The sequence below is a fragment of the Buceros rhinoceros genome, unplaced genomic scaffold, assembly GCF_000710305.1.
Source record: "Buceros rhinoceros silvestris isolate BGI_N320 unplaced genomic scaffold, ASM71030v1 scaffold21557, whole genome shotgun sequence".
In the NCBI taxonomy this organism is placed as follows: domain Eukaryota; kingdom Metazoa; phylum Chordata; class Aves; order Bucerotiformes; family Bucerotidae; genus Buceros; species Buceros rhinoceros.
The window spans coordinates 12,862-26,765 of record NW_010421886.1 but is presented as its reverse complement, the minus strand read 5'-3'; the positions used below and the strand labels follow the sequence as shown (position 1 = coordinate 26,765).

General features: G+C 52.3%; 1 protein-coding gene across 1 annotated transcript; it reads right to left on the bottom strand.

The window, feature by feature from the left end:
* Positions 1-6,638: 6,638 nt before the first annotated feature.
* On the bottom strand, positions 6,639-11,897 carry CD8B (CD8b molecule). The gene is made up of 5 exons (XM_010139859.1): positions 11,852-11,897; positions 9,379-9,729; positions 7,449-7,544; positions 6,797-6,886; positions 6,639-6,679 (listed from the first exon to the last, which is right to left on the bottom strand). The coding sequence occupies exons 1-5, from the start codon at positions 11,895-11,897 to the stop codon at positions 6,639-6,641; spliced, it is 624 nt and encodes a 207-aa protein (XP_010138161.1).
* Positions 11,898-13,904: the final 2,007 nt, after the last annotated feature.

Here is a 13,904-nt window from a genome sequence, read left to right as displayed (position 1 = left end):
GAACCGGGCTCATTACTTCACTTCCAGTTCCCACAAGTTCCTGCTGGTTTTGAGGCACTGTTTGGTAAACGTCCTCCTAGTCCAGCCCCCTTCCAGGGTCTCACAGTGCTGGAGATGGTGCATCAAAAAAGCAGCAGCTGGTTTAATGCTCTCCTGTCACCGACAGCACAAACTATGTCCGGTGTCCAAAGTTTCTCTTTTAACAGCCTGATCCCACCATCACTGTGACGAGAAGTGTGTGATTCCTCGTGCCATACCTGTCTTCCAGGAGGTACCACTCCCCCCCTGCTTGTGTGTCTGGGACAGTCACAGTCAGTCAGTCACAGAACTCTTCATGTTCCAAACATACCCTGCAAACTTTATTTCTGTGCCTGTGAATTTACTTGCAGTGAGGTATTGTAAATCAGAACCGCAGAAGGATCCTCCTGGACAAGACGGGGGCAGGGGAATTTGGAGTAGGTGGATGTGAGGTGATACACGCAAGGTAAAACCGGTCCTGGCTTTGCTATGAAATAAGGAGCCAAAATATTGCTGTTCAGGTGCTGGGAGAGGGCAGAGAGAGCAGGTGAGCTTTTCCTTTCTCTATTTTACAGTTCAGGGCACCCTGGATGCCTCTTAGAAGAGGAATAATGGCCAGGAAAGATGTTTGACCCTGGCCAGCTAGCTCAGCTTGAGCCCCAGCTGGGGGAAGGTGAGGAGGGACCCAGCTTCGGGGCCCAAGGGAGTTTGTACAGCAGCAGCTGCCTTCTCCTGGCATCTCCTCAGGGATGGCAGCTTGGGCTCTGCGCAGTGGGACGGGATCCACAGCACCCAGGAATATTTTATTTCTCTCTTTTTTTTATTATTATTATTTTGAAGAGGCTGATAGGAAATACCCCAACTTGAATTCTGCATTCAGTGCTGATGTTAAAGCATAAGATTTTGAGGCCCTGCAGCTGGGTACCAGCACAGCCCAGCACCTCTCCCTGGACAGAAGGCAGCGAGTTTACCTCGTGCTTACGCTGGACAGTGATTGTGCCTTGAGCTTTGGCCGAGCAACAGCAGAGGCTCTACCTGTGACCCGCCTGCGAGGCGGCTGCAGGACCCCCAGCAGCGCAGCATCTCCTCCTGTGGTGATACCTAAAGATATGTCAGATACGGTGGGACTCAGCTGCGGCTTCTGCGCGTGGTTCCATGTAACGTGGAAGGGCAGCACGCACCCAGCTCCTCCGAGGATGCCCTGCCTGTCTCTGAAGGCAGCTGCCCAACACCTCATTTCTGTGCTGCGTTGCAGCTGCCTGCAGGGCCCGCAGCCCCGGCTCTCCATGCTGGGGGGGAGCAACAGGAAGCATGGGGGGTGAGATCACACACAGAGCTCTGAGGGCTGAAACGGCTCCTCAGCCACCACCCTTCTCCCTCCCAGCCTGGTGGGGAGGGAGTTTGCTTGCACCCCGTATTTTGGTGCGCGACTCCGAGCTGGACGTGTTAACCCCAAGCAGAGAAGAAGAGCAGGATAAACTCCACGGCTTGCAGCGCGGGCAGGGTAAGGGTGGCTCCAGCACGCTCCCGGGGTGGAGGAAGGTGGGGGATGCTGCGGGACACGGGGCTGACTGCAGCAGGCAGGGTGCTGGTGCTTGGCACCAGCTCGTGGGCTTATCGCTTCGCTTTGGAGGCATCCTTCACCTCCCAAGTTCTGCACAGGGAAATCAGGCATTTTCTGGTGTTTCCCGGCAAAGCTCGAGCCCTTTAAAAACCCAACGTTGCAAAACTTCACCTGCAGATACCCACAATTTCTGCAGGATCGTGTTTCCTGCTGCGTGATGCGGAGGCTCAGTCCGCATCAGTCGGGCAGGATGGAATTTAGCCTTTACTCCTTGCCTGACCCAAAACAAAGCTCACAGACACCTGCATCATCCAGAGGGCTCCTAACCTCTTCCAGGAACTTGTTGGAAGGGTGGAGAGGGCTTTGCCCTTTGAGCAGGTTCCTTTTTCATATTGGCTGACTCCTCTTAGGGGGTTTGGGGCTTTTGTGTTAAATGAACTAAAGAAGTTGGTTGTGAGAGATCCCTGTTGCAACAGCACACAGATATGTTGTACCCAGCAGAGAAAAAACCCTGTGCCAATGCCATCATTGGGATTTTTTTGGAGTGTTTCACATCGGTTTTTAATTTATTAACTCTATCAGAAAATATAAATAGTAATAATGATAGTCCCCAGCTCAAAAACCTGTTGTGGTCCTGCTTCACACACTTGGTTATCTTAAGGGTTACACGAGAAGTCGAATTTCAGCAGAAAAAACGACTGGCTGGGGGAGGAGTATTAACCCTCCCGTCCTGCCGCAAAGATTTAAAGCATGGGGCGAGTTCTGTTCCATGTGAAAGATCCACTGGTGTGTAAACCCCGAGTAATCCTCCCCACAGCAAGGAGGCGGAGAAGCAAAGCACGGGTTTGTCCTGGACTTGGTCTGAGCAGTGTCGCAGTGAAATGAATGCTGGACTATCAGATATTTACATGTATATAGAATTCCAGGGAAGCTGCAGATCTCACCCCGAGTGCACCCAATAGGGACACACTGATCCACACAAATATCCGTCATTTCAGCAAATAACATTGGTTTGATTAACCAGAAATAATACTAACTTTATTTTTAATACTATTAAAGAAACTGTTTCTGGTTTATATAAACCTGGAAGTTAATACATTACTATTTCTGGTTTATTGGATGAAATGTGATAGAGTCCAGGGAAATGCGGGCAGGAAGTACTTATGCTGCCAGAAGGTCGTTTTTTGCTCCCCGGTGTTTTTTTTCTGTAGGTATCTGTCACTCTGTACAACTGTCGATGTCCATACAAAACTACACCGACACACAGATGGATTTTATACACACGAAGACGTGTAACAGATCAGGAGACAATGGGCGCTGTCAGTCTACGTGAGCCGGGGCTCCTGTGTTTCAGGCTCCTGCAGACGGTTCGATGCGCGACGCCGCGGGGCAGCGAGGGCAGCTGGGCTGCGCCGTGGTGGGAGAAGGTTGGCGTTTGTTGGCCCGAGTCCTGCTCGGGTGGGCGTGCATCGCGCTGTGTCTGCGCACTGAGGGAGTTCAGGACAAGCGAGGAAAAATCGGGGATATTTTTCATTGTTTTGCAGCCTCTGGATGTCTCTGGGTTTACACAGTGGCGGAAAAAGACACGTAGAAATTTCCATTAAGCGGGTCTGACCCGGATGCTTGAAGTCCTGCCGTGAAGCCGTTTTTCCTGCCGGGAGGAGACGTGTGCTGCTGCACAGGGAGCCCTCCGGCCAAGGAGCAGTCGGAAGGAGTTTAAACAGCACCCTTGGCTACCCGTGTCCCCTTTCCCTTGGCAGGGATCTCGAGTTTAACCACTTCACGGAGCTGTGACTCCCCCTCCCTCCGCTAGCATGCCAGCTCAGCTCTGCTTAGGACTCTGCGAAATTAATGTTTTACGTACTTAGGAGCTTTAAAATCAGATTATCTTCCGCTCTTATTTTCGGAATTAAATGTTTTCAACCAAATGTTTCCAGCTGCACTTGATTTACTTGTTTGTATTATAAAAACCACAGACCATCCTCGGAAGGAATCGAGGAATACGTTAGGGTGTCTTGTTTGCCAGGACATGGTGGCTGGGGTGACACTGTCACGGGTGATGCTGTCACCTGTATCTCTCCTTCCATGGGTCCGGGCACCACGCCATTAGGAGAGATGCACAGAAATATTTTCCTATTTCTTCTCATGGTGGAAGGATCCCTCTTCCCCCACGTGCCAGAACACGGTGTCCCTGACTCTTGGCCCCTCTCATCGTCATGCTCTCAGCACAGTGACAAAGGAGGACCCCTCCCCAAAAAAGTTGCAGGTATCAGGGGACCAGGCTAATTTTCTCAGACATAAAAGTGTCTTTTTTTTTTTTTACTGTCTCGGTTTCTTTCTTATATATGCTCTGAGAAAAGGGGTGATGAAATGGGAGGTGATTTTTTTCCACCAGCTCTTGCAGTTGTGAAAGCTGCTGCTAAAACCTCTCCGAGGTTTATTGTCTTAATGACGATGATGGGAACTTAACGACGTCTTAATCGTCTTAACGATGATTATTCTCTTGACGATGATGGGAATTACTACAGTTTTTTTCCTCGTTTCCATTGGTAAACTCCCCAAACCTGTGTGTCACAGCACAGGGAGGGTGCTTGCCTGCTGCTGTCCTCTCCTGCTTTCACTGCACACAGTCGACGGGGAGTTTGGGGATATTTTAGGTTTTTTTCAAATTATAAAAGAACAGTGAAGCCAAATTGGGGAATTCAAACACTGAGCAAATTCTTTGCTGCCTGTTACAGTTATTCACTGCTGGGCAGAGAACCGAGGGGTAAATCCCCTCGGTGATGTTGGAGTTGGGATAATCTGGTGGTTGAAGTCTACCAAGGCAAGATGGTGCCATCCCGGGGGTTTCAGCGGGGGTCAGACACAGCGGGGACGGTCTGAGCGTGGGGATGGGGCGAGGAGGAGCTGACCGGGCAGGGTTATCCCCGAGGCCGCTCACCTTCCCAGGGAGAGGAGGACCGCAGCCTGCCTCTCCCTGCCCAGACCCAGAGCTGCGGCTTGGCCGTGGGAGGTCATCTCCTGCGCTGGCCGGGAGGTGGGAGCGGGGACACAGGGATGGACATTAAGGTCAGGATGCCTCAGGCATGGGAAATGGAGCTGGGATTTGCAAAGCAGCTGCAGGCAGAGTTAAAAACCCTGGTTTTTGAAAGAACAGACCTTTGCTGATGGGGAATCTCAGAGGGGTTTCCTTAGAGCTGTCCTGTAGAAAACACCTGTGATAAAACCCATCTGCTCCCGGGGCGAAGCTCTGCACACCGAGAACGTGCAGTGCAGAAAAATGGTGCGTTTAGTTCATCTGAGCTTTCACAGAGGCTAAAATGTGCTGCTGGTACCAGGTGTGGGAGGCAGATATGCTCAGGATCCCCTTCCTGCAGCAGCCCTGGTGGGATGGGGTCTGGGGTCCCCCGCGGCCAACAGCCGGCTGGCCTGAGAGCCTGGGCGAGCATCACAGCCTGGGCCAGCTGGTCCAGCGTGGTCCTCTGCTGGCTTTATTGCTGCATCGCTATGGGGAAATGCCCATCACCCATGGGCAGGGTTTTTAAATTTATGCTAAAGTGGAGAGTGGCAGCTCCTTGCAGCTGGTGGGGAGGGATAGTACGGCCGGACAGATGCTCCACTGTGTCTGCAAGTTTTCACACCCATGTAAGCTCTTCCCACACCTGCGTTTGCCCCGACCCTGGGTTCTCCTGGAGCCACATGAGCCCTTGGCTCCTGGGCAGCTGTAAGGACACATGCAATGCGCAGGACGGGAGATCCCCACTGCTTCCCCAGCACTAAAAGTGGCTGCTGGCCTTCCCGCCCATGCTGGGGACAGGAGGCATATGGGCCACCTTCCCCTCGCACTCCCTGCAGGTGATTGATACAGCCTTGTGCTGGTGCCCATGTCTGAGCAGAGATGTGAGGCTGGAGATTCACTTGAGAGCAAGCAGCCACCGCCTGCGCTCAGCAGGACGCCAAACCTCCAGCCCCACGTCAGCCCTGCAGCTCCAGAGGACCCGTGTTAGCATCCCTGGGGAGCCCTCCCCTGCTTCTGGCATTGCGTTGGGGCTCAGCACCCATGGATGTCACCTGGGCCTGAACACACACAGGCATTGCTCAGGACTCGGCACACACGGGCATCACTCAGGGCTCAGCACACAGGGGCATCACTCAGGATTCAGAACACAGGGGCATCACTCAGGATTCAGAACACAGGGGCATCACTCAGGGCTCGGCACTCTCTGGCATTTCTCCGGGCTCAGCCGGTACAGGCTCAGGGTGATTCGCACCGGCCCTGCTGTGCTGCTGGGCTCAGAGCCAGCCCACAGCAGGCTCAGTTTGCTCTTAGAGGTGGTGTTGGCCTTCAGACTGCGCCAGGTGTTTGGCCTTGGGTGCATCGCTTTGTCTGGCTTTCCTCTCCCCCTCTTGACTGTGTGCAGTCTCCTGTGGGAGAAGATGCCCTCCCAGACCTGTTCCCCCCGGAGCTGTTCTTCTGCTTTAACTCTTGCACCGAGTGCAGCCACAAGACACCAGCCTGCAGAGCGCAACACTGCCTGATATATTTATTTGTATTTATATGCCTGCTCAGGACCTTTACAAGCTGTGCAGTGACCTGCCCCTGCTCTCTGCGGGTTGCTCTGTAGGTGCTGGTGAAGTTGTACCAACCAGCATCAGCAGGAGCAAACCTTTTGGCACCGGTGTGCTGTCCCCTGGGTGAGCAGAGAGGAGAGCCAAGATGCTCCCAGAGCATATTTCCAGCCCATCTGAATCCCCTCAGCACATCAGCCCCAGCGCCCCCAGTGCAGAGACAGCCACACCGCTCACCCTGCTCAGCGTCCTTTGAGAAGTGCTCCGCACGCCTCGGGGTCCAGCCTGGTCCTTTCGCCAGCCATCATATCGAGGAAAAATACTAAAGCCACGGCCCTTCGCAGGAAAGAAATGTCTGTCTTGCAGTGCCAGCCCATGCCTGCCCCTGTGATGTCCTCTCAGTTGTGTCCAGGCAGGGCTCAGCGCTACACAGGGAAGGGTCTGTGGCTTCTCCCTGCCTGCTTGAGGTGGGGGGAGCCGGTGGGATTTACTGCCTGTGGGTGCGAAGCCATAGCCTCCACCGCAGACCTGGGGAGAAACGGTGTCCATCAGTCCCGGGACCTCCTCCCAGCTCCCCATCCTGCTCCTGGGCTGTTCCAGGGCCTGACAGCCCTCATCATCCCCCAGAACCGGCAGAATGCTTACGGTGGAAGCGGTAGGCAGCGGGGACCAGGATCATCAGGAGGACCAGGATGCCGGTGGCCAGTGGGACCCAGACCAGGGGGCTGCAGGCACCTGGAGAGCGGGAGGGGACATGGTGTGGAGCTGCCACCCCAGCTCACCACTCCACACTCAGCATCACCCTGCCCCAGCAGCTTTGGGGCATGAAGGGTGGGGTGGGGAGGGAGTAAAGCAAGGCAGGTCCTCAGTGGGGGTGGAGGACATGACCATCACCTTGGGGCATCCCTTGGAGGATGCATTAAACCCTGAAGGCACTGCAGGGGACTCAGCAATGTGTCACCATAACCTTTTCGGTGGTGTGCTCCCTGGCATGGGAATTCACCGCGCCTGAAGGACCGGCGTTACCCCTGTGAGCAGGGGCTGCTCGCCCAGAGGACACCAGAGTTGAATGGAAGCACATCCTGTCCCCAACACTTGTGTATCTCAGGGAGCTGCTGCTAAAGGCAGAGTCAGCTCCAGCCAGAGCGGTGGGTTTAGGCAGACCTGGATGTTCACTCCTAGAGGGTCATGTTCTGGTTGCCCCCACCCTGGGACAAACTCCGGCAGAACCCTGGGGAGCTCTCGGAGCTCAACAAACCCCTTTGGCAAAGCAGCCTGAGCCGAGCCGGTGCCGTACCTTTCTTGTCAGCCTCTTTGCGTTTGGTTACACACCGCTTGGGTTTTTTGGGGAGCGGAGCCTGAGTGGTCGTCGGAGGCACAGGGAAAACATCAACTGGTGGGTGAGGAGGAGAAAAGAATGGTCAGTATGACACCGAACGCAGTGGAGATCTCAAACAGCAGGCAAGAAGGGCTGGAAATTTTCACTTCTAAAGCCAGCCCCATCCAGCGACCCCTGCAAAGGCCTGGGTTATCCAGGGCAGGGGGGGTGGGAGCTTGTCCTGGACCTCTCAGTAGCCACAGAAGTTACAAAGAGGCTGCAAAAGTGTTAATAAAACAATGTACCGGGGAAACTGAGGCAGAAGGCTAAGAGGGAGGAAAAGGAAACCCTCGAGCTACAATTACTGACAGACAACATCTCATCGGTTGCACAAAACCATGGGTAGGAGATTTCAGTGGCACGGAGAGGTTTTAAGGGATCTCCGGCTCTTTTCTGTGTTCAGTTTGCTCCAATCTTTGCTCAGAACTGGATTTTTTTTTCTGATAAAATGAGGGCACGATTATTGCGGTGCATCTGAATTAGAATGGGGCTCATTCACCTCTTTGTGAAGTCGGTTAGGAAACACCCCAGCAGTGTCTCTTGAGAGCACATCTGACTGCTGAAACTCCACTTAGGCAAAATTCTGGGTGATTCAAAACTGTGTTTTTTTCTGCTTCTGTCTGGTACTGAAAGTCCTACGGAAAACACTGTTCTTTCGCACGGAAAGATGAGACACCAGGTGCCTGGGACTTATCTGGACAACTTCTCCCTTACATTAGAACAGATTCAAATAAAAGGAATGTAAGGCGGTGTGTTTTATCGTGTGTACGAAAGGAGAAAAAGAAACCGCCCCGCAAAGCCTGAGTCCTCCCCGAGCACCTGCTGCTGTTTGGTTTTAAACTGGAGTGTCCTTGATCGCGCTGAATCCCAGCCCTGTTTTTCGTGCTTTGTTGGCACATAGATATGCGCCCAGTTGATAGAAACCAGTTCTCCTTTATCTTATCCCAGCTTTTCTTCGAGCCGCCAAGAACCCAACAGGAATCTCTCAGCCAGCTCAAGGTGCAGGACGTATTTGCAGAAAAAATAGACAAGCTGTGACACAGGCTGCTTCAGAGCCAGCAGCCGTAAGCCCATCTCAGTTAAATAAGTTATTTTTCTCCCTAAAAGCCTGCAAAGAAAGGGCTGAATCCAGCTCCAAACACGTTAACTTTCCTACATCATCTCCTGCTCTGTGGTCACGGGGAAATCTGGCCGGAAAGTGCTGCCGTGTGCCCCAGGTCCTGTAAAGCTGCACTCCCCCCTGCCAGCCGCAGGTAGCTCTGGTTGGAGCTCCCCAGTGGCAGCGGGTTGTGAGCTGTGAGGAATAAATCCCATTTCAGTCCTTTACGTGAAGGACAGGCTTGAAACTTGCCGTCAGACCCACCCTAGCCATGCAAGGCATGATGGTCTCTGGCCTCGATGCTGCTCGTGTCCTTGGAGGGAGCATAGCGAAGAACCAGGTCTTGGACAGTCCTGGGAGCAGAGCAGGGCACACGACCAGACTCTCATCCCAAGCACCACGGGGGTGAGAAGAGCCCAGGGCATGGGAGGGGGGTCCAGGGGCTGAGGGTCTTCCCCTGGAAACCCTAAACCACTAGGACCAACGTGGTGCTGAGGGCATAACCACAGCAGAGCAGCTGCTGGTGGCAAAAGGACTATTGCATGCAGGTCACCTAAAATTTAGCTTTTTTCCATATTTTCTGCTTTACCCAGTCTCATAGGTCTCCTCACCCCAACCTCACATTTCAACATTGGGAAGGATCCACCAACAAGCACCACCCCTTGCCCAGGGGACCTCATCGCAGCCTGCCAGTGGCCCTTTTTGGAGCCCTTATCCCAGCTTTTCTTCGAGCCGTTGGGTGGTACGTACCCACACGGAGCTGTGTTCCTCTGCCCAGGAGGAGCTGGGAGGACTGGGCGATGGAGCAGTAATAGGTGCCGTTGTCCGAGGGATGGAGGTGGCTGATGTGCAGGCTGTAGGTCTTGTGGGAACTCCCCACAGGGACACTAAACTTGTCCTGTCTGATGTCTGCACCGTACGTAGCTTTGCCCAACGGGTTGGAAAACATCAAGAACTCAAAATCTTGTCTCTCTTGGCTCCAGCGGAACCAGTACACCCCAACATGCTCCGTCTTCAGCTCACAGGGGATTTCTGTTTTACTGTTAGTTTTGGCTAAAATATGCTCTGGGGTCTTGGGTAAAAGCAGATTTGTGCAGAAACCTAAGAAAAAAGAGACAGGAATACTTAGTTACTATTCTTTTTTCATTATTTTTCTTTCATGCTGAGTACAGATTTTCTTTGCAGGCTTAGTAAGACTGTGTAGTCTCAGACCAGGGCATCACACGAGCGAGAAACAGGAGCATCTTTATCAAGATGCACCCGTACGCCCTCAGAGGCCTTTTGGGGTTCCCCAGCTGAATTTTGGTCAATCCCAGTCATACAGGTAGAGTTTGCCCTGTAAGCAGCCACCTCGGAGGAAGCTCAGAGCAGGGAGAGGGATGGAGGGATGGTTCTGAGGGGCTCCTCGGGGCTGTGTGTGCAGAGAAGGGCATCCCCACCTGCTCCTGTGGATGGGCATCTCCTGCCCTCCTTTTCTTTCTCATTTTTTGGAGAGGCTTCACCTCTCTTTCAACAGATTTTTTTTTTGAGCCCCTTATTTGTCAGAATTTTGTTCTAACTGATGCAACACTGACAAACTTCATCTCAGGTGCAGAAAAAGTCTGAAGACCATGCAAAACATCCCAAAATGAGCCAATTTGGCATTGGTTTTCAGACAATATTATTTTCATATGAATTTCGAGCCCTGGGGAAGCAGACAGAGGGAGGGGTAGTGGTGGGGTTGAAGGCTTCGTGTCGGCATCACATCACTGTTGTTTGGGCTCTGCAGCTCCTGTGGACATTATCTGGGTTGCGTTGGGCCCGGGCAAATGTGAGCGGTGTCTGTGTGCAAGTGAGGACGTGTCCTTGTGAAAGGGATAACAGGTGACTTGTGATGCCGGCTGGTCAGCAAACAGCCCCACGATGCTGCAGATAATCCCAGAGGGAGAGAAAAACAGCTCTGAAGATAAGGATGCTCTCGCTTCCCCCGTCCGTTTCCCAGGCGTGTTTTAAAGCTGTGCAAAAAGCTTTTAATTTTTGGCTTTTTTTGCCTTAAAATGTCCCTGTTCCTTCAAAATCCTGAAGCTGCCACAGTAGCTGTTGCAAAGAGCCTCGTGCAGCCTCGCAAATCCAGCGGTGTGGAATCGGTTTGCACAACCAGAAGAGCACCTGAAGCCATCTCCACGTCCCATGGCCCTGATGCCCATCATGTCCCCGAGGGGGACAGAGGACAGGGTGCTGGTGACTGACAGAGGTCCAGAGCCTTCCTCTGTGCCCACAGTGATGGCCCTGTCACTGCCGGCGCACTGCAGAGATGAGGGGCTTCAGCCCTAATATGGCAATGCAGAAATGCAGCCACAGCATTTCACCGTGGCCGCCGGCTCCGTGACAATAAACATCTCCTTCTTAGTAAAATACTGAATTTTCAGGTTTTGGAGTGCAATCCTCTCAAACTCTGCTCTGGCAAAAGCCTGGGTGGGTTTTTTAGAGGATGAAATACGTGTAGCCATGGCATGGTGGCTTCAGGGTCTCCTTGGCTGACCTGAGGTTAAGCTCTGCTGGGCGTGGGAAACGTAACCCCCCCTGAAAATCTTTTCCTTGAGCTGCTGGACCGAGTATTAGATGAACCAGAAGGGATGAGAAGGCATCCTGGAAAGCGTTCAACCCAGATCTCAGTAGCCAAACTCCAGTGGGGTGAGCAGGAACGGGGCCAGAGCAGAAAAGCTCATCCTCAGTTCCACCTTCATCCTCCAAAACCTCCCTGGTCCCTTTCATGGTGTATATACTCGCAGGGGACCACAGGGAATCAGGGTGGGATAAGTTTGTTTCCGCATGCTTCGAGCCTGCAGCAGCTCGAAAATGGTCTCTTTTCGCTTTGCACATTCCCTTAGCAAACTCTAATTGATTGGGTTTTCCCCAACAGAATAGAACAGAACAGAATATTTCAGTTGGAAGGGACCTACAATGATCATTGGGTCCAACTGCCTGACCCCTTCAGGGCGACCAAAGGCTAAAGCACAATATTAACAATATTAGTATCATTAATGTTAATGATATCATTAATATCATTAATGTTAATGATATTAATATCATCAATCCAAAATTATGCAGTGATGGGTAATAATATCCTGTAGATCTCTGCTACGCTTGTATACTTAAACTGCCACCACCCAGATGGGCAGGAGGCAGAGGCTCCAGCATGATTTTAGGTGACCTCAACCCTTAGGAGACATGTCCCTCTTACCTGGGATCTGGAGGCAGAGGCAGAGATGAAGCCATGGCCGCGCCATGGCCATGGAGTCAACGACGGAGGGGTTTTGTGCCAGCTCCCACTTTCGAAGCACGGTCACCTCTTGGCGGTCGGGTTGGCTTCACCTTGGGAGGTTTTCCCCCGTCTCGGTGCAGATGTCTCACCAACAGCTGCCAAACAGCATCTGCTGCGACAGTGCCTGGAGACTCAGCCCAGAGACTTCTTTGCTGAGCCCTCAAACCAGGTGTGCGTTAGGGTGGCAGCCCCACGGGCTTCTCCAGCACTGCACGGGATCTCCTCAAACCCTCTTTGGAAGAGTGAAAGGAAAAATCACTGATTTTTAATTACCATTTCTTCATATTTCATCCCCTAGCTTTTCCTCCTTCTTTTAATCTCGCTCCATGCAATTAAAAAATGACAAGTGTAGGAGCTTGAAATTAAAAATAAAACCAGGAAAGGATGAATTTGGGCTGATTTCTCCTCTGTTGAAATCAAAATGCATCCAAAATAAGGAAAAGATGAACTTTGAGCTGTGGGGTTGTTTTCTTCAGCAGCATCTCTTAGTGGGAGGTGTTTCTCTCCAGGCCTGGAAAATGCTGAATGTCAAATTATCTCACCCTACCGCAGAGACATGAGGCATCTCAGAAAACTTTGAACCCAAGAGCAAGAAACCTCAAACAAATTCAGTGGCTGAAAAACCACAAAAGTAAGGAAATTCTGCTGGGCTGCCCAGCTCAGTGCTTGGCTAGCTGCGATGCTGCACGGCTCACATGCAGAAATGTTGAAATTGATAAAAAATAGATAAATGTTGATAGATAAAATATCAGAGGGGCTTTGAAATGCCTTTGGGAGGGAGAGAGGTGAAGTGCTTGGGCTTTAGGATTCAGAGGGTGAGATACATGATGTGAAAATATAGGGGTGAACTGCTGTCAGCAGCCTTCAGCATGTCCATGTTTGGGGAAAAAAGTATAAATTATTTTTAAATTTTATTTATCTACCATCCCCCTGGCTGCCAAGACGTTTTCTTCTGCGCCCTCCTTGTGCAGATACTTGTGGTCCTTTCAGAGCCTCAGCATCTCCCCAGGCCTGCCTCCCCGGTGAGGGGGATTTCCCGAGGTCTCCGGAGGGGGGGTCTCAGGTGGGGACACCGAGACACCTCCCCCAGGGCTCGCGTTGGCGGATGAATAGGAAAAGCTGCACCTCGTGCCGCGCAGCTTTTTGGTCCATTTTGCACCAGGTTTTTCCATGCTGCTGTAACACATCCCCTCCCCATTTCGGTGTAAAATAATTTCCTGCCCGAAGCAGGCTGCTAACCACCACACGCCTTGCGGCGGGCTGGGCTGCGAGAATTTAGGGTCGGCTGAATCGCTCCTTAACTCTTTCCGGGCAGGAGGAACTCATTTCAGAGCTTTCAAACTCATTTCAGAGCTTTCAGACGCATGTCAGTGCTTTTAAGGGCTCGTTTGTGGCGCTGAGCCCCCAGCACAGGGTGCAGCAGCCCTTGCTTCTCCCTGCCTTGCCTCTCCCCTCCCTCTCCGACTGGGACCTCTCCAGAATGGAGTGCAGGCACCTCTTTTTGGGGACAGGCTGCTTAACACCAGAGATGCCCTTGCAAGTGAACTTTCCCTTTATCCCGGTGGTGAAGTCGATGAGCTGAGCCAGACATCCCTGGCTGCTGCAATGGCCATGTCCCCCTTTTCTCACTGCTGCTGTCACCTGGAGCATCTTCTGGCCTCTTGGCCAAGACCAAAGTCACCGTTACAGTCTTGGACATGGGGCGTGTTACACTGGGCACCAAAAGATGCTGCAGGGCTGGTGACAGTGGGTCGTCTGAGTGGGTATTCCAGCTTGGAAGGATTCCAAGGGCAACACTGCAGCTTTGGAGATGTTTCGCCACAGCTTTTTTTCTCTATAGGGTGTCTTCTATGGAGAGAAAGAGGAATACCTGCAGTGTAAAGGCATAGTGTGCGTGCTGGAACAGGGATCAATTTCTCATTTTTTTTGAAGCTGCTGTTTATAGGCAGTTGAGCTATTTACTGGCGGCCAA

Excerpts from the sequence above, each read along its gene's own strand:
- CD8B (XM_010139859.1), bottom strand. The coding sequence starts at position 11,897 with ATGGCGCGGCCATGGCTTCATCTCTGCCTCTGCCTCCAGATCCCAG. Across the intron at positions 9,730-11,851 it reads CCTCTGCCTCCAGATCCCAG|GTTTCTGCACAAATCTGCTT; the intron begins GTAAGAGGGACA and ends CTTTTTTCTTAG. Across the intron at positions 6,887-7,448 it reads CAAAGAGGCTGACAAGAAAG|GTGCCTGCAGCCCCCTGGTC; the intron begins GTACGGCACCGG and ends CCCGCTCTCCAG.